Source organism: Dendrobates tinctorius, unplaced genomic scaffold, assembly GCF_039654945.1.
Source record: "Dendrobates tinctorius isolate UK_male_01 unplaced genomic scaffold, ASM3965494v1 ptg000064l, whole genome shotgun sequence".
Taxonomy (NCBI): domain Eukaryota; kingdom Metazoa; phylum Chordata; class Amphibia; order Anura; family Dendrobatidae; genus Dendrobates; species Dendrobates tinctorius.
The window spans coordinates 5,850,280-5,872,412 of NW_027361732.1; the positions used below are offsets into that span (position 1 = coordinate 5,850,280).

Below are 22,133 nucleotides of genomic sequence, written 5' to 3' on the forward strand. Positions count from 1 at the left end.
CTCAATGTGTGTGTGTGTGTGTCCGGGATTGGCATCCGCACCGTCGCAGCTACAGCCACAAAATTTGGCACAGTCACACGTCTGGACCCCGAGAGCGTCATAGGCTATGTTGTGAGGCGAAATTTTAACCCCACGCGTTCCAATTCACCAAACAATTTTGCCCCTATCTACATAATGGGGGAAAAAGTGAAAGGAAAAGTGTTGGAGGCAAATTGACAGCTGCCAGATGTGAATTAAGGGGGACTTAAAGAATGAGAGCGATGGCGCCAAACAGTATATACCGTACAGTTGCCAAGGTGGGGCCCTGACATGGGATACTCACCACACACGGGGATATGAACACACACACAAAATGTGCCACACACTACCACGTGCTTCAACACACATACCACCCTCAGCACACATTTCACCACACATACACCAACCTCGCCACATAAAAGTCGAAACACAAAAGTCGCCACTCAAAACTCGCCACGCTGTCCCAGAGCGGTTTAAGAGATGAAAAATGAGCTGTGATTGGTTGCTATCAGCAACAGTTTTCTTTGTAGACAGTTGTGGTAACTGAGGCCTATTCTTATCATTTCTATGGTGTTATCGTCTATTAGATACACAGCTCAGCAGTCAATATCACACAGAATTGGATTAGATACACGGCTGAGCAGTCAGTAACACACATGATAGGATTAGGTAAACGGCTCAGCAGTCAGTATCACACAGGATAAGATTAGATACACGGCTGAGCAGTCAGTATCACACAGGAGAGGATTAGATACACGGCTGAGCAGTCAGTATCACACAGGAGAGGATTAGATACACGGCTGAGCAGTCAGTAAGGGTGGATTCACATTAGCGTTTAAGGCCGCAGCGTCGGCCTGAGCACGGCCGCCGCTAAGCCCCGCCCCTGCCACGCCTCCCCTGGTAGCTCCGCCTATGGGCGCATGATGCTGCCTGCGTCCCCTATCTTTAGCACTGGGGACGCAGGCCGTGCGCAGGTATGCATTTGGCGGTGCATGCGTCCTTTTGACGGGTGCGCCGACCAGCGCCAAACGCAACCTGTTGCAATTTGGTGCGCTCGGCGCACCGTCAAAAGGACGCATGCGCCGCCAAACACATATTTGCGCACAGCTTGCGTCCCCAGTGCTAAAGAAGGGGGACGCAGGATGCGTCATGCGCCCGTAGGCGGAGCTATTGGTGGAGGTGTGGAAGGGGTGGGGCTTAGCGGCGGCCGTGTGCAGGGCGACGCTGCAGCCTTAAACGCTAATGTGAAACCACCCTAACACACGATAGGATTAGATACTTTCTGCTGAGCTGTGTATCACACAGAAGAGGATACTTGGGCAATCGTTTAGTTAATTTGTGTTGCAAATCAGTAGTGTTGAATATATGACGTGAAAAGGTTTTATGTGCAATATAATCATTATAATTTGTTATAACTAACCACAGTTGGTTACTATGCCCAGGCAACGCCGGGCTCTTCAGCTAGTCTAATATATAAAGCTCAAAGTGGGTGTGTGTGTGTCCGGGATTGGCATCCGCACCGTCGCAGATGCAGCCACAAAATTTGGCACAGTCACACGTCTGGACCCCGAGAGCGTCATAGGCTATGTTGTGAGGCGAAATTTTAACCCCGCGCGTTCCAATTCACCAAACAATTTTGCCCCTATCTACATAATGGGGGGAAAAGTGTGTATCAAGCCCCGCCCCTCATTATGATGTCATAATGGTTGCCATGGCGACACTAATGTCATAATAGGTTGCAATGGCGAAGATGCTGTCACAATGGTTGCCATGGTGACTGTCTTAATAGGTTGCAATGGTGACTGTTATGTCATAAGGGTTGCCATGGTGATGTCATAATGGGTATATGGGCATGGGACTATGGGATGGAGGATAATTATAATTTGTTATAACTAACCACAGTTAGTTACTATGCCCGGGCAGCGCCGGGCTGTTCAGCTAGTTACATATAAAAGTCTTTACAATGTTGCAGATGCAGAAGAAATAGATTAGAGAACATTTGGAATTCTAGTTGCATAGAAAAGTACATTTCGGGGATCCATTAGTTCAGCACTTAATTCTAACATATTAACTTGCATATTTGGCCTCTTGCCTGTCCAACAACAAAAAAAAGCCTTTTATGTATTTTCAAGAATTCTCTAGCATATTTCAGTTTACATCTGATTCATTTGTATTAAATTCTTAAGGTAATGGTCAGAACAAGTGGATTTAAAGCCTTAATCTATATAATGGCCAGTGTTTTGCATATTTTTTTTTTTTTTTGTTTTAAATTTTTTTTTAATCTTTAAAATGCCATTAATAGGCCGTGGTGTTTCTGAGGTTAATTGGCATAAGAAAAGAACGGTGATTTTACGAGTGTAATGACCCTTTCTGTTTGGGAATTACAGGTTTGGGTACTGTGCAGAGTTCTCCTGTGGAAACCATTCTCGAGGAGGAGGAAGAAGACGATGACTCCACAACCTGCGAAGAAGACTATGACTCTGATTATGTGATAATTGGTAAATTGATTCATATGCATGCGATATTGAGATGCATAATCATGGTTATTGTAACTGTGAAGCAAGGTTTAGTTTTTGATGATCCATCCTTTTCTATATTGAGTGAGGATGCCCTTTAAATGGTTAACATGCCACACAAATTGATGCCCAAAAATTCATATTGACAGGGAAGCGCCAACAAAGAATGTTCACGCTTTTTTTTTCCCAACAGAAATGGAGGACTATGAGAAACTGGTGGCAAATAATGCGTCCGAAGATAAAACATCAAGGTATGATCATGCTCCACGGCCGTATCCATGTAATTGTCGAGTTATCAGACGCATTTCTGATAATGCCTGCAATTGTCTGTTCTAGAACCGGTCCCACAGTCTCGAACACTGCTGAAGAAACCGCCAGGAATCTGTACAGAACTTTCCGACAGCAATGGACTCTGATTGATGTAGATGGGCAGCTCCCTGCAAAACTGACCTCTAACACAGTATGTCTTACAAGAGTCTATTTCCCAGACACTTATAGCCAGAAGCTTAGTCACCGATCGTTTAAGGCAAAGCTACTTTTGTCTGCATATGGTTCTTTCAGGGTGTCTCCACACCGAAGCCTAGCATACAGCTCTGTAGCTCTGACAGGGCAGCCTGCTATTGTTAGGCAGTAGGTGTGGCACCATGCTTCTCCATGGTGATTCAGAGTAATGTCACATACCATCACACTAAGTAAGATATCAAGATCTGTAGGTAAATTACCATATAAGAAATGCCCTCCTTATAGTCGTATGCGTTATGTTAAAAAGGACCAGTCACTTCCAAAAAAAAAAAAGGTTAAATCCCTGAGCTCCCCCGATTCTGACACTTTGGCCGGAGTCACACTGCCGCCGGCGGTTCGGAGCACTCGGCTGCATAGAAAGACATGCAGCCGCACACCGCACTCAGAGAAGACTCTGAAGAAACTCCAAAAGCCACAAATGTGAATTTCTCTGCAATGGAGTGACACACAGCAGAACCGAGAAGAGCGGCAGAATCAGGGGAGAGCAACGATTTTTATTTATTTATTTTTTTTACAAGGAATTTAACTACTTTTTTTGCAGAACTGACAAGCTCTCTTTAACCGTGTTACCCCCCCCCCTCCAATAAGAGATGACCTCTACATTATTGATGATGTATCCTAAGGATGGCACAAAAAACAAAATTGGCACGCCTTAATCAAGACTCAGCAGTGTTTTATTTATTACATTCCTAATACAATAAATCATATGAAGAACGCTCTTCTACTGCAATCCGGTTATCTGATGAGCATCTGATGCAAGACCAAAACGTCATATGACTTATGATATTTGGAATGCAATGAATAAAACACTATAGAGTACTGAATACAGTGTCAAGTTCTTCTTTAGTATTGGGGTGGAACCCTACTTTGAGCACTTCAGACGTTGGAGCGCTGTTTATACAAACCTTTTTATCCTAAGGAGAGGTCATCAGTAGTGATGAGCGAACATGCTCGGATAAGGCGTTATACAAGCATGCTCGGGTGCTTAGAGTGTCTTCGGCATGCTTGAAAAATTTGTTCAAGTCACTGCGGCTGCATGTCTCGCAGATGTTCGACAGCCTCAACACATGCAGGGATTGCCTGTTTGTTAGCACGCACACGTTCGCTCATCACTAGTCATCAGTATAGGATTAGTAGGCGTCTGACACCAGGCACCCCCACTGATCAGCAGTTGTCAGCTCAGGTGGTGTTCAGATGTGAACAGGGGACTAAGCCGGAACATGGAGCTCTGCAGACTGGTGGATGATCTCGGGCACCGTAGCTCAGATCCCATTGAAGTGCACAGGACTGTATTACCCCAGACAATGTGTGGACAGGGATGATGCCACAGGTTGTCGCTTTTCTAACCCTGTTCAACTACATGGAGTCTGTCTTTTCTTTTAGCGGTCTTATACAAACATGATTCCAGAAGAATTTGAGTCCAGTGTATGTCTGGTAGAGGAGATTAAACGCTTCAGAATGATGGACGATGAAGCCTGGTCTCCTCCACGGTTTCAGGTTATCACCACCGTGCACCAATACATCAGGTATTTACTCACAGTCCTTTTTATTACCTGTTCCTTACACTTATAATGTATAGATTGTTACAATTTATATTTAAACCACATTTATTTTTACATTTAAGTTTTTTCATGTTGATTATTATGAGGAGTCCCATAGACATTAGCTTTACGAGTCCAGCTTCCATTTTGCTTTGAGACTAGTTAAATCTTAAGCGATGGTTGGAATTGAGGAAAACCTAGATTTTTCTCTTAAGGCCCATTGTTTCTCCGAAGATAATGAGAGGCCATCAATGTCTAGTAGCTACTCAAACATCTGGCTCTACTAATAGATATTTATGGGGTGGAGGACCTTGAGCTTTGTACACGACTCGCACAATCTTGGGAGTACAACTTGTGTATGTCTGTTATACAAAGTCAAACTTTTAAGGCCCATATACACCTTAGATTATGGCGGCTGAACCCGCAGATATCTATTGGTTTAGTTGACGGTCTAACATGTATGTGGCCCCCAGCCAACTGATGGTTGAGAAAGATGTTAATTGTTCATGTCCAATTTTTGGATTGCAGAATACCTTGTTCTCCAGGAGAGAAGCCGCTAGCCCATGTGGCAGTCGATGGCTCTCATGTGTATGGGAGTCGGCCGAACCATCGTTCAACTGACAGCCATCTAATGTGTATGACCAGCCTTAGTTTCACTTGCGTGCAATTGCCGTGAGAATATGAATTTCTATAGATTGAAAGTTGTGCCAAAGTGTTTGAAAGATTGCATGTTTAGCAGGAACATTTGTTTCCAATAATGGAGTTGTATAAATGGACTGTTAAGAAACAGGTGAGAGTCTGGTGCCTCACAATGCCCCGTACAGGGGTACACGGTGCCTAATGTCTGGAGCCTGAACACGCACCAACGCCATGTGCCATTGTACTGGCTCTGCTCTCAAAGGAAATGAAAGTTCTGATTTTAAACATAAAATCCTGCACAGTCCGTTCTCTGATCCGTATATTGTACTGGGAATCGAGAACTTCATGTGAAGAATAACGTTTTCCAAACTGCCATGCACTTTGCACACAATGCATTTGTGATATTTGACGCTTTATGGCATTGTTTTGACCTGGTGTCAAACACCTCATTAGGTACACTTAGTCATTCTGCACACTTGGCACATTTTTGTCTCCTGCGGTCATGTTGAGTATTGACTTTTGGCCTTTCTAGGTGGATTATTTTCTAGGAAAGTGAACACTGAATGAGATAAGATAAGTAGCTTATACAAAGAAGTGAGTGCTGCCGTTGTGTGACCGGTCACTGTGTGAATGTAGCCCTGTATAGCGATGTGTTATTAGAACGGTCATTGAATTTATTCATGTGTATAAAATGTCCCTGCAGTGGCTAATCAGGTGGACTGGACACTGTGGTCGGCCAGTTTGTGGCTGTGGTTATACAATGGACACACGTCATTATCAGAGACTGTGAAAACCCTGTAATTGGCTGTAGTTTGCCTGCGTTGGAAAACTCCTATATTGAGCAATCTAAGCCTCTTTTCGGTGGTCATTCAGTCAAAGGGTAAAAAATCTTCCATTTGTCTGAGTGCAAAAAAAGTCAAACCATGATTAAGAGGACAGCAAAAAAGACCTTGTTCTATGCAGGTGCGCCATTTTACATTTCCTGACGTCAGCAGGAGAATTGGGGAAAGTACTTATGTTGTGATCAGCTATTGAATTTGTTCTTGTTTTGGTTTATTGCGAGCAAAAGTTAGTAAATTTCACTACTAAGCCTAATTTACCATGGAGGGGGGGGATAATTTTTGATTGCAACTGATTAAGACAAATATTTAAAATCCTATATTTGTTTTGTCTTTCAGGCGGGATGTAATTGTAGCATCACAAAACTATTTTTGCGCTGGATGTGGAACAAAAGTAGAGCATAGTAAGTAAATGGGCATGGTTTAGTTAAGGACTAGTGATAAGTGAGCACTAATGTGTTTGGGTGCTGGTTACTCAGACCGAGCAATTTCTAATACTCACATGCTTATTTCAAGTAACAAGTATAATGGGAGTCAATGGGAAAGCCAAGTATTTTTCTGGCAAACCCTACAAAGAGGTCTGAGTGGCAGTGAAAATGCTGAAATGGATGGAAAAAGTGCTGAATGGAAGGCGAACAGCATGGGGAAGACCCCTGGAAGCATCTCTGACTCACTGCTGAGAACAATGGTGTCACACTTTTACTCCACTTTAAGAACTGACAAGAAAACATCCCAAATCAATGAGAAATTGGAGTTTACAGTAAAATAACGTTAACATTCTTTCCTGTATAATGACTTGTATATTAGGCTAAATTTTTAAAATATTTTTAACTAAAATTGAATGTATTAAATTTTTTTATTTTAAAAAATTGATGTTGGTGTAATTTTACAAAGTAAGCAAGACCTGCCAAGAATAGATGGAAGAGAGACTCTTTTACACCCTGTATTAGACACAAAGCAAGGGCCTCATACACATTTATGTTTGATTTGTCATGTAGTGGTACTCCTAGACTCCTAAAAGCTCCATAGACCCCTGAAGGCACCAACTGTAGTGCCTCATTGAAATATTGTGAGCAAAGTATAGTTGTTACTCCTACACTCATAAAGGCTTTGCACACCGTGCAAAGCCAGAAAAAAAATTATAAGGAGAGTCATCCATAGACCCTTGAAGGCAACAACTGGCAGACCTCGTTCAAATATTTTGAAAGTGTAGTTGATGTTCTCCAGTCTGTGATAATGGCAATCATGTGGCAATAAAGCATTTTTTATACTTTTTTTTTTTTTTTTGTCTCTGGGATGATGGTAGTAATTAACCTGTTTAATATTCTATTTGCAGGGTACACCAGCAGACTGCGCTACTGTGATTACCTTGGGAAGTATTTCTGTGATTGCTGTCACCATTACATGGAAAGCTCCATTCCTGGCCGCATTCTCTCCAAATGGAATTTCAGTAAATACTATGTCAGCAACTTCTCTAAAAGCGTTATAGATAAAATATGGGACAGTCACATATTCAATGTGCAGAGTGAAAACCCAGCTCTGTACAAAAAAGTGAAGGACCTAAACCGAGTTAAGGTCAGTAATGTTCTTGTTTTCTAATATCTCACTTACTAAGGGAACCTGTCCTTTATAATGCTGCCCAGCCTTACTCAAATTGCAGTTATTGGGAGAAAATTAACTTCTTTCCTCCTGGGAACCGCCGTCTCTCAGGCGTTCGCTGAGCAGTTGGTTATTACAGCTGTAAGCACGCCCTGACACTGACAGCCGGCTCTGTATAACATCTGTGCTGAGCGATCTGTCAATCAAAGTGCCAGGGCATGCTTACAGCCGACTGTCACGATCCCATCGCTATGTCACGGACAGAGGGATGCGACGCACTGTCGACACACGGCTATCACAGGCATCGGGGGGGCTTATCTTGGTTATCCCACCGCTGGCACCAGATGATAACAAAAAACAGCAAGCTAGTCTTGCCCTAACAATTTATCGCAGGGGGGTTATTTTGGTAGTCCCACCACTGCCCCCAATACTTCACGAAACTTTTCAGTTCCAGTTTGGAACTCGCAGCTCTCCGGCGCCCCCCTTACCCTCAGGTCAGTCAGGGAAATACACCTGGGATAATTGGTCGCCGGCCGCTTCAATGAGGACTGGCCACCCGGCACGCTGCAGTGAGGGAATTATAAAATGCTCTGGCCGCAGCCACCCAATTAGCTTATAAACTCCCTTCCGTCACTCTCAGCAGTGCCCAGGGCCCAGATCACACTGCTGCCCCCAACTCCAGAGTTTCTCTGATTGTTATAAACTTAATAGAGGGATTCGAAGCCAACCCAAATCAGTAGCAATAATCTTAAAGGCACGTGTTCGTGTTTTTTATCCAGTTTTTTTCCGTGCCTATGCATGATTTGAGAGACCGCACCCCTCTCTTGTGTGACATGCACATAAAGAGCTGGCTTACACCACGTGCCCATACCAGGAAGCGCCTGTCTTCATCCTGTTCATTTAGACACTGTTCACATGTTCAGGTTTTAAATACATTAGATAGGGACTGCTTCAATAGGGGTTACCTTGACGCGGTGGAGCAGCTTGGTATACATTTTTTTGCAAAAAAACGTATCGACTAAATACCCTGTATTTGTTATCATCTTTTTATCAGCACTTGCTGACTACTGGTATATGTTTTACTACAGGATATTTCTGCACAATTGTCATTCTGTGCTCTCTGTTTGTGTTTGAGCATTGTAATGTTATAAACCTACAGATTAACGGTAGATCTGCAGTGTAATAGCGTTTTCCGAGGTGACAGGTTCCCTTTAATTGCATATTGACTGTTGTATCTATATATTATAATGTATAATCTACGAAGCATACAGAATGTTAGGAAGGGTAAATGCCACCTTTTTTATGGAGGGTGGAAGGTGACTTGTTTACTTATATGCGAAAATGCTTAGCTCTACTGTAGTTGTAGGTAAAAAAAAAAAAAATTACGCAAGACCAACCCTAGAAAATACAATTTTTATTGCAGTTTTTGAGGTTTGTAATCTAATAAGATGAAATATTAATTAATAATTACATCTGCTTATCTTCTGTTCAAAAAACACTGTAGAAAAATTGACCCTAAAGTAAGAATATAACTCTTTAGTGAAGAATGAAAATGCCATGTATTAGTGGAAAAGGTGCCTGCAGCTTCCAGTTTACATGTGATGACATTTTTATATTAGACTAATGTGTGGACACCTTTAAAGGGAATCTGTCACCTTGCCTCCTCTCTTCATTACAATAGCACCCCGTCCCATGCACGTCACTCTGACCTTGATGTGCAGTTACGGCAGCTTAATTCCGCGCCTGCACTTGCGCTATTATCCGTACCTTCCAGCAAAGGTCTCCATCATCTGAAATAAAGTCAGACATGTTTTTAAAATATTTCCATGAAAGCCCATGCTCCCGAAAGACGTTTGGTCTTTCAACCGGTGACCTTAAACTTAAATGGACACTATAGACTATAAATGTGTAGGATTACATCAATGTGACCGTTGTTTGTTGAACAATCAACCATCTTCTGGCCATACTTTAAGTCCACTATACGCATTAGATGAAAGTTGGGTAAACTCCATGATTTCGTCAGGACCGTTTGACTATCTGGCCTTCTCATTTACGTAGCCAGCTTTGGAGATGACAACGTGCACGTGACTTGGAATTCCTCCAAGAAAAATATGTTTTTATTATTACTATCTTTTGTACATATTATTTTGTGCAGAGCCACTAGTAATTGTGGCACACTGGTTCCCAGAGCAGTCATGAAAGCGCTGTTTACACTGGTGTCAAGACGTCTGACAAATTCACTAGCTGTTGGCAAAGCGATCATTCGCTCCGAACAAAAGGATCGGCTGTTGCTCTGTGGACAGACTGTGTAGGGGGCTTCCCGACTCCCCCCTGGCAGATGTGTAGAATAGCACAGAAGTCTGTTATTGTACTTGTCAAAATCAATAGAAACCTGATAGCGGGGAATTTAAATAATGATGACAAAAACCTTCGCTTTAGGGGGAGCAGAAATATATATACTGCTCAAAAAAATAAAGGGAACACATCCTAGTACATTGTGTTGGTTAAGTGTTCCCTTTATTTTTTGAGCAGTATATTTATTTTTTATTCCAGAAAAAATAAGTTAGGAAAAAGCTACTGTGAGCCATTTTCTCCCGCTCTTCTGCAAATGATGTTCCATAATCTTACATAACTGCGAACTACAGTATGATTGAATGTTGGCACGTTCCGCCATGCAAGCTTCGCCACGGCATGTGGCACCGTGAGACGTAGATGGGTGTAGACATAAGAACATTTTGTTTTATTCCCCATAGGAAGTACAGCAACAGCTAATCCACATCAGAAAGCTGGTGACGACCTGCCGTTTCGCCGATAGGTAATGTACAAGCTCAGGGTTATATACAGAAGATATTTAATGCGTGTGGCTGATAAATGAATTGGGAACATAATGGCAACATGTTTTCACGTTTTCGATTATCTGATGATCTATGGCGATGAGGAAGGATTATGGGTTTTCTTGTTTTTGCATTTTTGGTATGTTTGTTATTCCTACTGTGAAAGGAAAGTTCCCTTTTTCTTTCCTGCTTCCCTTTTTCAGTGTATTAACGATATCAATAGTGCTTACTGTGAGGACGGCCTTTACCCATTAGATACCAGAACACAATGTGAATAAATGTCTGTTTCTTATTTGATGATGTGTAAAGGGGCTGTCTGGGATTAAAAAAAGCAATAGTAGGAAATTAAATGGAAAATATTTATCTGCTCCCATGATCCTCACTAGGCCTGCAGCGATGACCTCCCGTCATTAGTCACATGACTGCTGCAGCCCATCACAGGTCTTAGTCACCTTGAGTGATGGACTTTACATAATCGCTACAAGTCCGGTGGGAACAACTGGAGCAATGACTGGAATAGTACAGGTGTTTATTAGTATTATTTCTTCATATTTTCATTGCTAACTTTATTTTTTTTTTTTCTACAAAATCCCTGCCAACCCCCTTTACCTAGTGATGAGAAAATTGATTCACAAGACCTCCCCAGTCCAGCAGACAGGTCATTATTTCATGACCCCTGGATGGGAGCTCTGCAAATCGCCCCTGACTGTCTGCATTCGCGGCCCCTCTTTTGACTAGTCTGGCAGGCACGTCGTGCGTGCATCTCTGCAATGATGACATCGCGACAGCCCAGCTAATGAAGTTATGCCGTCAGGTTAAAGGCGATTTTCAGAGCTCACATCCACTGGTCATGAAATGCGGAACTGGCTGCGGGAACAGGGTCTTGAGTCTATTCTCTCGTTTCTCCTTGTGACTCAGCTTATCGACAGAAATACTTGTTATTAGCCACATCATTTCAACTATGTGTTTATGGGTGGCATTGGTCTACTAATGGCCAAGAGCTATAATTTGCTACAAATATTGAGTTCAGGTTGGGGCTGGGGATCTGTTAGATAAACATGTCCTTAGTGGTCATTGCAGAACGAACTCTTGTGGCAAACCCAAAAGTTGTGTATTCTTTATTTCTTACAAGCAGTAAGTCCTCTTTCTTCATGTATTGGTTCTGATTCATAAATTTTACAAGTCGTTCATGGGATCTATGCAAATACTGAATATTTTTTTTCTCCTAAAACCAGTATTATAAAGGCCTTTGAGGATGTCCCCCCTCACCTGATTGAGGAGCTGCATCTCTTCACATTGGCCGATTTGTATAACGTGAAGCAGAAGTCCCTCCTGCCCGGTCTCCGTGAGCTCCTGGCTCTGGCTATAGCCCATGTGGAAAAATGTGAGGTATGTGGATTAAGCTTGTCTGATACTGGAGACCGGTCGATCATACACATTCAGTTCTCCCTGGAATGAACTACATTCATGGTCTGACGGGAATGTTACAAAAGTTGATATTTATTTTAATTTAGAAAATCCACAGCATGTCAATCTTATGCTGTGAATTTCAGCTTGTTCAGTGCGTAGAGGTAAATGTGTTGCAGGAAATGTATATGATTAAGTTTGTTATACTTGTATCCCACCATAATCTTTTTGTCCTTTACCATGATCAGGATTTTTTTTCCCAAGTAAACTTGATTGCCAATCAGAATCCATATACCGGTACTCCTAACTTTTAGATTTTCTTAAATAGGATTTTGTTTGTCTTTTATAAGAGGGGCAGTGACATAATTATCCAGAAATGTTAAGCAGCTCCTCGTAATATGACTTTGGGATATTTTTAAATAATAATTGATCCTGCACTTAAAGGGAATTTGAAAATAGCAGGATATAGCGCCTGAAACACAATGTGTCGGGATGTGTCTCTTGTCAGTGTGTGCTGTTTACGAACTGTGAAGGATTTATGACTAAGGGTACCGTTACACTTAGCGATGCACCAGCGATCCCGACGATATGGCTCGCTGGTGCATCGCTAAGTGGTCGCTAGTGAGCTGCCACACAGGCAGATCTCACCAGCGACATCGCAGGGGTCGGGGGTCGCTACTTACCTGTCAGACGCGGCGATGCAGACGTCCTCCGCCCGCCTCCAGGCGTCGCTCGTCGGCGCCACAGGAAGCCCAGCAGGAAGCGCCCGACGAGAAACGGTCCAGGACGTTCTCGCGCGACCAGCGATGAGCAGCGGGGGGAGCCGGTCGGAGGTAAGTATCACATGTAGCGATATCGCTAGCAATATCGCTATAACGTCACAAAATCGGTGATGTTACATAGCGATATCGCTAGCAATATCGCTGTGTAATGGGGGCTTAAGAGATTAACATTGTCAGACTAGTCAAGCAACTAAGCCCTCACTCACCTCACTGTCTATGGACTTTGTACATGGAAGCCTGGTGGGGGTGGGGTTAGCTTCCTCAGCTCTGCTTCAGTCTAATTCTAAAAGCTCTGATTTGTGTAAGAACAGCACCTAGTAATCTAAGAGATACATAATTGGATTCATCTTCTTTCCCTACATCATATTCATCTCAGATGAAGTAGCAAAAACCTGCTGACAGATTCCCTTGAAATAAACCATATACAATGAAGCATTCGCCACTGGAAGATTGCAGGAAAAGCTGCTAAATTGTAATAAATTCATAGAATACAGTGACAAGAGAATGGAAACAGCAGATCAACTTTGGTCATGGTAACTGCAATCTGAAATGGGCTTCTCTACAACATACAGCTTTTCCAAGCTGCATTACCTCCCCGCCCCCTTACTTATTGAAGATGTTTTGAGGATCCCACACACCTTTTTTATGTCTTTGTCTTTTCGTTATAAAACTGATGACTATATCTAAAAACCGGAACAAACTTAACAAGTCTGAGTAAACCTGTAATAGGGCAATGTCAGGAAGGTTACAGGAAGAAGTTTGGTCATATGGTTCTTTTTATATTTATAAATATTTTTTTTCTATCAGACAAAGCAAGCCCCTGACTGCAGAGGTACAACCTGCTATAATTGTTGCTACATTTAGTTAATGATAAACTTTTGTCCAATAATGTAACCAAGGTGCAAATAGACGCATCTTAGATACATAGGTTCTTGTTTAGTAGCACAATGCAGCCTGTATTATTCGCCAGTTTTCCTTCAGCTGGCTCTTTCTCTGGTTTTCAGTTATCTCTGAGCTAATAGGTGCACTGCTGGGCATCTGCTGTGATGTCTACCAAACACTACACAGCACCATGACACATTCCTTATAAGGCCTCATACCCATTGGCGATTAAAAAAACAGTCCGATTTCTGGACTGGAAAAAAGGGTGGAGTGTCATGCCAGTGCCATGCGATTTCTATGCGATTTTCTTATTTTATTTTTTTTTCCTCCATCCGTTTTTCATCCGTGTGTTTTTTTTTTTTTTTTTTTTTTTTTTTTTTTTTTTTTGCTCAGACCCGATTTTGGCTGAGAAAAAAATCGCAAGTGAGATGTCGCCCATTCACTAACATGGGTCAGAGTGCAATCCGATTAAAAATCGGATTGCAATCGTCCGATTTTATCGCCAGTGAGTATGAGGCCTTAGTAGCACACTAATCTTCAATTTGACGAACGTTCTACATTAGACCTGAACAGTGTAGCTGTGAATCTAACTCTGGAGCGAGATAAAACACTTACTAGAAACTTGAGCTGAAGCTCAGCCTGTGTCTGTCTGTTGCCTTCTCGCTCTATTTAAATTCATTGAGAGGGAAAACAGGAGGAGGGAAAAACAGACAGCTTTTAATCTGATCCTTAAGTGAGTTCTCAGTTTGTCTTGCGTGACCAGATTTTTAGCTGCTTTCAGTGGATGATGAGTCTGGGAGGCGAGGGGAGGGAATTGACTCATAAGTTGAGAAAAAAAGTTTAAGATATATGCTTCCAATAATGATTTACCGTAACATTTTCTGGAAATGATCATTTTCATTCACTCATAATTTAGGTTGATGTTTTGAGAGTTTTGGAACGGATTACTAGTTTTGGTTTCCAGCTCTAGACTTAACAATATATTACCGTAATCCACAAATGAAAAGCAGTCCTATCTGCAAATACCTGCTGGAATGTGTGCACGATTGGCATGTATCATGCACGTGTCCTGTTCATGCATTATCAATATTTTGCGCCTTTCCTTTAGTTTCCTATTGATTGGGTATACAGGGTGGGCCATTTATATGGATACAGCTATATAAAATGGGAATGGTTGATATCAACTTCCTGTTTGTGGCATATTAGTGTATGGGAGGGGGGAAACTTTTCAAGATGGGTGGTGGCCATTTTGAAGTCGGACATTTTGCGTCAAGAGTGTGAGAAGAGGGTTGCATTGACCATCCAACACAATGGGTAGCACTTTGAACACGTTTTAGAAGTGGTCATAAACTTGTAAATAACTCATGAAAGAATAAAGTTACGTTAAATCCAAGCACACCATTGTTTTTCTTTTGAAATTCTCCATAAGTCTGATGTGTCACATGACCCTCTTCCCATTTGAAAAAAATAAAGTTGGATCCAAAATGGCTGCCATGGTCACCACCCATCTTGAAAAGTTTCCCCCCCTCTCATATACTAACACAAACAGGAAGTTGATATCACCAACCATTCCCATTTTTTTTTAGGTGTATCCGTATAAATGGCCCACCCGGTATATCCTGGCAGGACATATACGTAGATGCAACCTCCTCCTCACCACCAAATTGGAAGGAGAGTGGTGCCAGAGAATCCTTCCATTACTGTAGTCTTTGTAATTCTGCATTTCTAAGAGCTTTTAATGCAAATCTGTATTGGTACAACAGCCTTTGTTTCAAGAGGTTTTTTTCTATATTTTCAAAGTTAATAGTAGGAAGCCAACCTGGTGAAAGGGAGAAAACGAAAGCGGATTTACCACCGGAATCTCACTGCCGCTTTAGTGGTCTCCACTAGACTGGAAATTACTTCTTTACTGCTCTGCCCACTGATGGCTTGCAGGGACAGGGTGGGTGAGGGTGTCTTCGCTTCTGGTCTAGCAGAATCTGTTAGAGCGGGAGAGGGAAGAGGGGTGGATGCTGATGCAAAGTGTTTCTTTTTTTGCTTCACCTAGGTGACTTCCTACTTTTAGCATAAAAATACAGGCAATGATACATTGAAAACACATCCATACCCATTGAGAGAATTTCTTGCACTGTTGGTCACACATGGTTTTTCTAGTATTTTGTTTGTTTTTTAGTCTCCGACTACAGGACAAGTGACCGATTTGTCTCTCATTTATACGTAGTGTGTGATTCCAGCCTTATTCCAGCGATGGCTTCTATCTCCGTTCTTGATAATCCATAATCCTTTTATTCTGGGGGAGATAAGCCACTGCTAGAAGTGTCTGGCTGCTTCACTGGCTACAGTATTCGTGCATGCTCAGGTGTCTTGTTAAGAGAAATGACTCATGAGCGGTTTAAAGAAAACTAAACACCATTAAAAATTGTGTTTTTTTTTTTTTTTTTTTTTTTTTTTGATTCATTAAAAGTACGTTTTTTTGTGTTTGTTTGTTTTTACAGTTGTGCGAAGCCAAAGGTTTTTTCTGTGAATTCTGCCGAAATTCCGACGTGATCTTTCCTTTCCAGACTGACATATGCAGAAGATGCGAAGGTATGCTTTGTAAAAGCGGTCATCTTGCATGGGTTATCATTTTGTGACGATTATGGCCACAAGCTTAACTGGTAGCACAATAAATGTTCTCCGGAGATGTATTATTTTTGAAACTTGGACCCCTGTTTTAAAATGAAGAGTCACAAGCTGAGAGGGAAATCATAAGCGTCACTTTCTTTAATGTATCTGGGGGTAAAAAAACAAAACAAAACAAAAAACTGAGCCAGAGTATAACTTGACTAACATGCATGATGTAAAGGCATGTTCACACTGGCCATGGAAACAAACAAAACCAAAGAAAAGACATTGTGTGCATATACCCTAATGAAAATAAGTAAGATACTTGGTAAACACTGTTTTTGATCAAAAAACTGTATTGATTTTTTTTTTTTCAGTATTTTTGTTTTCTGTGCAAATAGGTTGTGGCCCCCTTTTCACTGAGCTGGGTAGTTCATATATAGTCTGCCCAAAGCTGGGTGTCCGGTTGGGACCCGGCGACTCTCTGCCACTGTTCACACTTTCACACTAAGTAGGTTTTAACATTAGAGAGTGTAGTTACTGTCCCAATTGGGTACACCTTGTCGCGATGATTTTTTTTTTTTTTTTAATCAAAAACGTGTTTACTAATTACCCCATGTTTAATTTATTTAATACACCTGCTTTTTTTACTTACCGTATATACTCGTATACTCGAGTATAAGCTGACCCAAGTATAAACCGACCCCCCCCCCCCCCCCAATTTTGACACAAAAAACTGGGAAATCTTATTGACTCGAGTATAAGCCTATGGTGGAAAATGCAGCAGCTACTGGTAAATTTCAAAAATAAAAATAGATACCAATACCAAGTAAAATTAATTGAGACCTCAGTAGGGTAAATGTTTTTGAATATCTATATTGAATCAGGAGCCCCATATAATGCTCTATACAGTTCATGATGGGCTCCATACAAAATACACCCCATATAATGCTGCACAAAGGTTAATAATGGCCCCATAAGATGTTCCATAAAATATGCCCCATATGCTGCTCCATAAAGGTTATGGCCCCATATGCTGCTCCATAAAAGTTATGGCCCCATAAGATGCTCCATGGATTATGCCCCATATGCTGCTACATAAAGGTTATGGCCCCATATGATGCTCCATAGAGCATGCTGCTGCTGCGAATTAAAAAAAAAAAAAAAAGACATACTCGCTGCTGGGGGCCAGGTGCCAGTGTCCTGAGCAGGCGGGGACACCGGCACACTATGGGGGCCAGGTGCCGGTGTCGCCGCTGGCTCAGGGCCCCGGCACCTGTGATATTCACCTGTCCCACCGCTGCGCGATGCTCGTGTCTTCCGGGTCCCTCTGTCAGTGCTTGTTCAGGCAGAGGACGCGGTGCGCACTAACTGTCATCGCGCCCTCTGACTTGAACGTCACAGCCAGAGGACGCGGAGGACGGAGCAGCGCGCAGCAGTGGAACGGGGATAGGTGAATATCGCATATACTCACCCCCTCCTGGCGCGTCTCTGCAGCCCCTGCTTCTCCCATATTCTCTGGCGCCGCAGCTCTTCCATCCTTCAGCGGTCATGTTGTCATAATATTGTAGCATTACTAGAATTTGATACCAGGATTAAAACTAAATCATTGGTATTTAATACCTTAGTGAAGAACGCATCATTTAAGGGGAAAAGCTCCCAATGTATTTATTAAACTTATCAGTAAGGCCCCATCTTCTGGCTGGAGGCCAAAAGAGTGACCTTTTTTAGTCTCTTGGGGTGATGGACGTATCATTATCATTTGTATAGGAAAGTGCATCCCTGCGGGCAATGTGTGCCATACATCAGGGGCATAAGTCGGGCAATCTCCCTGACTGCTGATGAAATTCCAATGAGCAAAGAGGCAATGTGCATACGATCCTTTATTATAAGGAAACATTTTCTTGTCTCTGGCACCATACTGGCCTCAAGACGCAAATCTGCTGCTCTGTATTTTCTGTATAGGTCATATAATATATCCTGATATGTTTATTTTCCAGATTGTAAAACGTGCTATCACAAGGAATGCTTTAAGACCAACAACTGTCCGAAATGCATAAGGATCAAGGCAAGGGAAGCCCAAAACAATGACCTTTCCTTTACATCAAGTGAAGAGGTGGATCCATCCTTAACGACCTGAGCACCATTATGAAGAACTTGTATATTTTGTTTGGCTATGGTTGTTTTGCAGTGTACAAAATGTATTTATGACAATGTAGAGTTGTTTTGATAAACTTTTTTTTTTTATTAAGGAGAAGCATTTTAATGCTTTGTTTCATTAGGGTTTGTTTAACGATGTCAAGAGTATGTGCCTTTTAAAATGATGTTATTGCAGGCCACGGTGGTGCCACTAATAAGCTGCTCCTTCAAATACTGCGCTGCTTCAAAAAAAAAAAATCAAAGGATTACTTTCTAGAAGTCTATTCTTTGTTCAATGCCTTTAGTAACTGACTGACAGGAGAAATATGGAGCAATGTGCAATTAAGTGATTTTAAATGCAGTTTTTGTAGTAATGTTTTTATTTTTATAACTAGAAATTTACTGTAAATGAACAAACTTTTTATACAACTGTTTACATAAACTTCAAGTATTAATTGGATTCTGTCAGCAGGTGTTTGCAAACCTGTAATCTGTGAGCACCATGATGTAGGGGCTGAGAGCCTTGATTATTGTGATATGTCACTTATTAGGCTGTGTTACGGATATAATTTTTTTTTTTTTTTTTTTTTTTTAACAGCAAGAGATTATCACTACAGGACTAGGTGTCTTGTGTCTCCCAGTCAACTGCCCTGTGTAGTGCAACACCCACCACTGATTAGCAGATTTCCGCCTATGCAGTGTACACAGAAACCTGACAATCAGTGGTGTGGGCAGGGTTCTGTAGGGCTCAGTATTCCAATCACTGCTAGATCTGCAGCAGAAAAACTGAAAACAGCATGCAGTCCAGTATGCGACACATCGCTGGAATCAGGAACTCATCCCTTACATCATGCTATTCTGATTACATAGCCGAAGCTCTGTGACAGATTACATATAAAAGTAGTCATATTTTTGAGGAAATGTAACATTCACTGATGGTTTCCTTTATTGAGAAATAAATCTAGAATGTTTGAATATCAGCTTCATTTTTAGAACCATTTTTTGACGGTCTTACTTTTAAAAGCATTGAGGACCCCTACATGTTACACCTACAGAAGCTTTTATGACACTCTACACTAAGTCCATAGGCATTAATGTGCTCCCCTTTGCAGCTAACACAGCTTCCACTCTTCAGAGAGGACAATTCTACAAGATTTTGGGGATTTCTGTGGGAATTTTTACCCATTCATGTAGTACAGTGGTTCCCATACTACAGTCCTGGCGGACCGCAACAGGATATGTTTTAAGGATTTCAATAGTATTTCACAGGTGATGGAAGTATCATCAAGGCATCAGGAATTCTCTCACAGGTGTAACACTATGGAAATCCTGAAAACATGACCTGTTGGGGTCTGCGAGGACTGGAGTTTGGGAACCACTGATGTAGTAGCAGTGCCTGACCTCACAAATGTTCTATCAGATGATGAGGTCTGTCAATCCCCGATCCAGTTAATCACAACGTTGCTGGATGTAGTTGAGCCAGGTCTGTGCGGCCAGCTGTGTACTTCCATCCACACTAAACTCTTTTAACCATGCCATTCTGGACCTTGCTTTGTGCACTCAGTTGGGTACAGCTATATTGAAACAGAAAGTGGCCTTCCCCAAACTGCTGTCAGAAAGTTGGGAACACACAATTGTTAAAAATTTCTTCGTATGCTGAATTAAGATTTTCCCAAATTTGAAACTAAAGGGGCCAAAGTCTGAAAAGAACTCCATAGCACTATACCTCCTCCATGAAACAGAGCTTAATCCAGACTCTTCAATCACACTCTACAATATAGAGTTGTAGGCTAAACTAAAAAAATATAGTGGTGCTCCACTAAGGAAGTGGGCTCAAAGAAGTAAAAAGTCATTGTATCACTTATACCACACAAAGAACTGACTAAAAATTAAAACTACTCTTGTACTGCTATTTCTTTGTTGATTCTGCCTCTCAAAAATTGGAATAAGGCTCTGTTCACATTTATCCTGTGCTCTACACTTTTGTACTTGTGTCTGGGTTTCCATGTAAATTCCCAGAAACCATGATTCAGACAAAATCCTTGATGGAATCGATCATTAAAATGAGGCAGATGAAGTCACTTTTGACTCAGTCTCCTCTCTGTTCCGGAGGTGTCCCATCATTTTCGGGATCTTTTTAGCACACAAGTGTGGACGACCACAGTTGTGCTTACATCTAAAAAGATGGATACCACAGACATCAAACTGAGTTAAGTGTCTCCTTCTGCCTCCTAGTGTGTGGTATGTTCCACAAATGTTACCAATAAATCCCCTAATTTATCCCACACAAAACAAGCCCCCAGTCAGGTCTGTCATCTGTCACTGATTTTATATAGGTTTTTCTTTTTTACTGGACATACATGGTAGCAATATAATTGGCTCAGCTTATCGCTACATACAGGTGCTTATCACAAAATTATAATATCAAGAAATTTCAGTTCTTCAATACAAAAAAATGAAACTCTTATAGAGTCATTACAAACAGACTTATCTATTTCAAGTGTTTATTTCTGTAAGGTTATGTGCCGACGTTGCTTTTTTGAAGCAGAATATTCCTGAGCGGAAACGCACACCCTCTTCCCGGGAAAACGCATGCGTTTTTTTGAAGCGCTTTTGTAACGCGTTTTCAACGCTTTTGTTAAGCGTTTTCCTAAGCGTTTTTGCAATACAACTGTATGTATGCGGAAACGCACGCGTTTCCGCAAAATTAATGAACGTGCTGCGTTTTTTCTGCTAAGTGTTTCCACAGCGGAAAATAAAAAGGAACCATTAGCACAACATGTGCGGATTCAATTATGATTACATGGGATGCTTTTCTTAAGCGTTTCCGCTGCAGAAACGCGCGTCTATAGCGCTGCGGAAAAAAAGCAACGTGGGCACACAGCCTTAATGTTGATGATTATAGCTTACAGCCAATGAAAACCCAAAAGTCATTATCTCAGTAAATTAGAATGCTTTATAAGATCAGCTTGAAAAATGATTTCAAAATCCGAAATGTTGGCCTAACATATTTGGGGTTAAGGTCAAGTGAGTTTACTAGCCAATCAATCAGTGATACTGTTGTTTTTAAACCAGGTATTGGCACCTGTCCACACTGCCAAACGTACTAATTCCTGCTGGAGAATGAAGTTTCCATCTCCATAAAGCTTGTCGGCAGAGCGAAGCATGAAGTGCTCTAAAATTTCCTGGTAGACTGCTGTGCTGATGTTGGTCTTGATAAAACACAGTGGACCTACACCAGCAGATGACATGGCTCCACAAACCATCACTGATTGTGGAAACTTCACAGTAGACCTCAAGCAGCTTGTATTGTGTGCCTCTCCACTCTTCCTCCAAGACTCTGGGACCTTGATTTCCAAATGAAATGCAAAACACCAAGGTTACTTACCGGTAGCCGTTTTTTTCCGGAGCCCATGACTGCACACATGAGAGAGGGGATCCGCCCAGTCAGGACAGGAACCCTACTGAAGATAAAAGGGCGGTACCTCTCCCTCGCTTCAGTTGGTTTACAGAGCATGAGAGGCCCCCCGGGTTAGTACACATGGTTAAACTATCACCACATTATATTTAACTAAACAAACACCCAAACTATAGTGCATACCAAAGGAGTGATAAGGGGGGAAATATACAAGTGCCGTCATGGGCTCCGGAAAAAACGGCTACCGGTAAGTAACCTTGGTGTTTTCCCGTCTTCTGTGACGGCACACATGAGAGACTTTTGTAGAATAAGACACCTTAGGGAGGGACCACCGCTTGTAGCACCCTTCTACCAAAGGTTAGGTCAGTAGAGGAAGATAGATCAAGTCGGTAG

General features: G+C 41.9%; 1 protein-coding gene across 3 annotated transcripts in view; it reads left to right on the plus strand.

The window, feature by feature from the left end:
* RUBCNL (rubicon like autophagy enhancer) overlaps nucleotides 1-19,302 on the plus strand; it is a 63,413-nt gene extending 44,111 nt beyond the window's left edge. For all 3 annotated transcript variants that reach the window (XM_073580259.1, XM_073580258.1, XM_073580260.1), the window contains exons 7-16: nucleotides 2,406-2,516; nucleotides 2,728-2,785; nucleotides 2,871-2,994; nucleotides 4,440-4,582; nucleotides 6,415-6,479; nucleotides 7,412-7,650; nucleotides 10,428-10,489; nucleotides 11,744-11,897; nucleotides 16,075-16,165; nucleotides 18,184-19,302. In XM_073580259.1, the coding sequence (XP_073436360.1) occupies nucleotides 2,406-2,516; nucleotides 2,728-2,785; nucleotides 2,871-2,994; nucleotides 4,440-4,582; nucleotides 6,415-6,479; nucleotides 7,412-7,650; nucleotides 10,428-10,489; nucleotides 11,744-11,897; nucleotides 16,075-16,165; nucleotides 18,184-18,323 (1,187 nt within the window). In that variant the 3' untranslated portion in view covers nucleotides 18,324-19,302. The remainder of the gene's footprint in view (nucleotides 1-2,405; nucleotides 2,517-2,727; nucleotides 2,786-2,870; nucleotides 2,995-4,439; nucleotides 4,583-6,414; nucleotides 6,480-7,411; nucleotides 7,651-10,427; nucleotides 10,490-11,743; nucleotides 11,898-16,074; nucleotides 16,166-18,183) is intronic.
* Nucleotides 19,303-22,133: the final 2,831 nt, after the last annotated feature.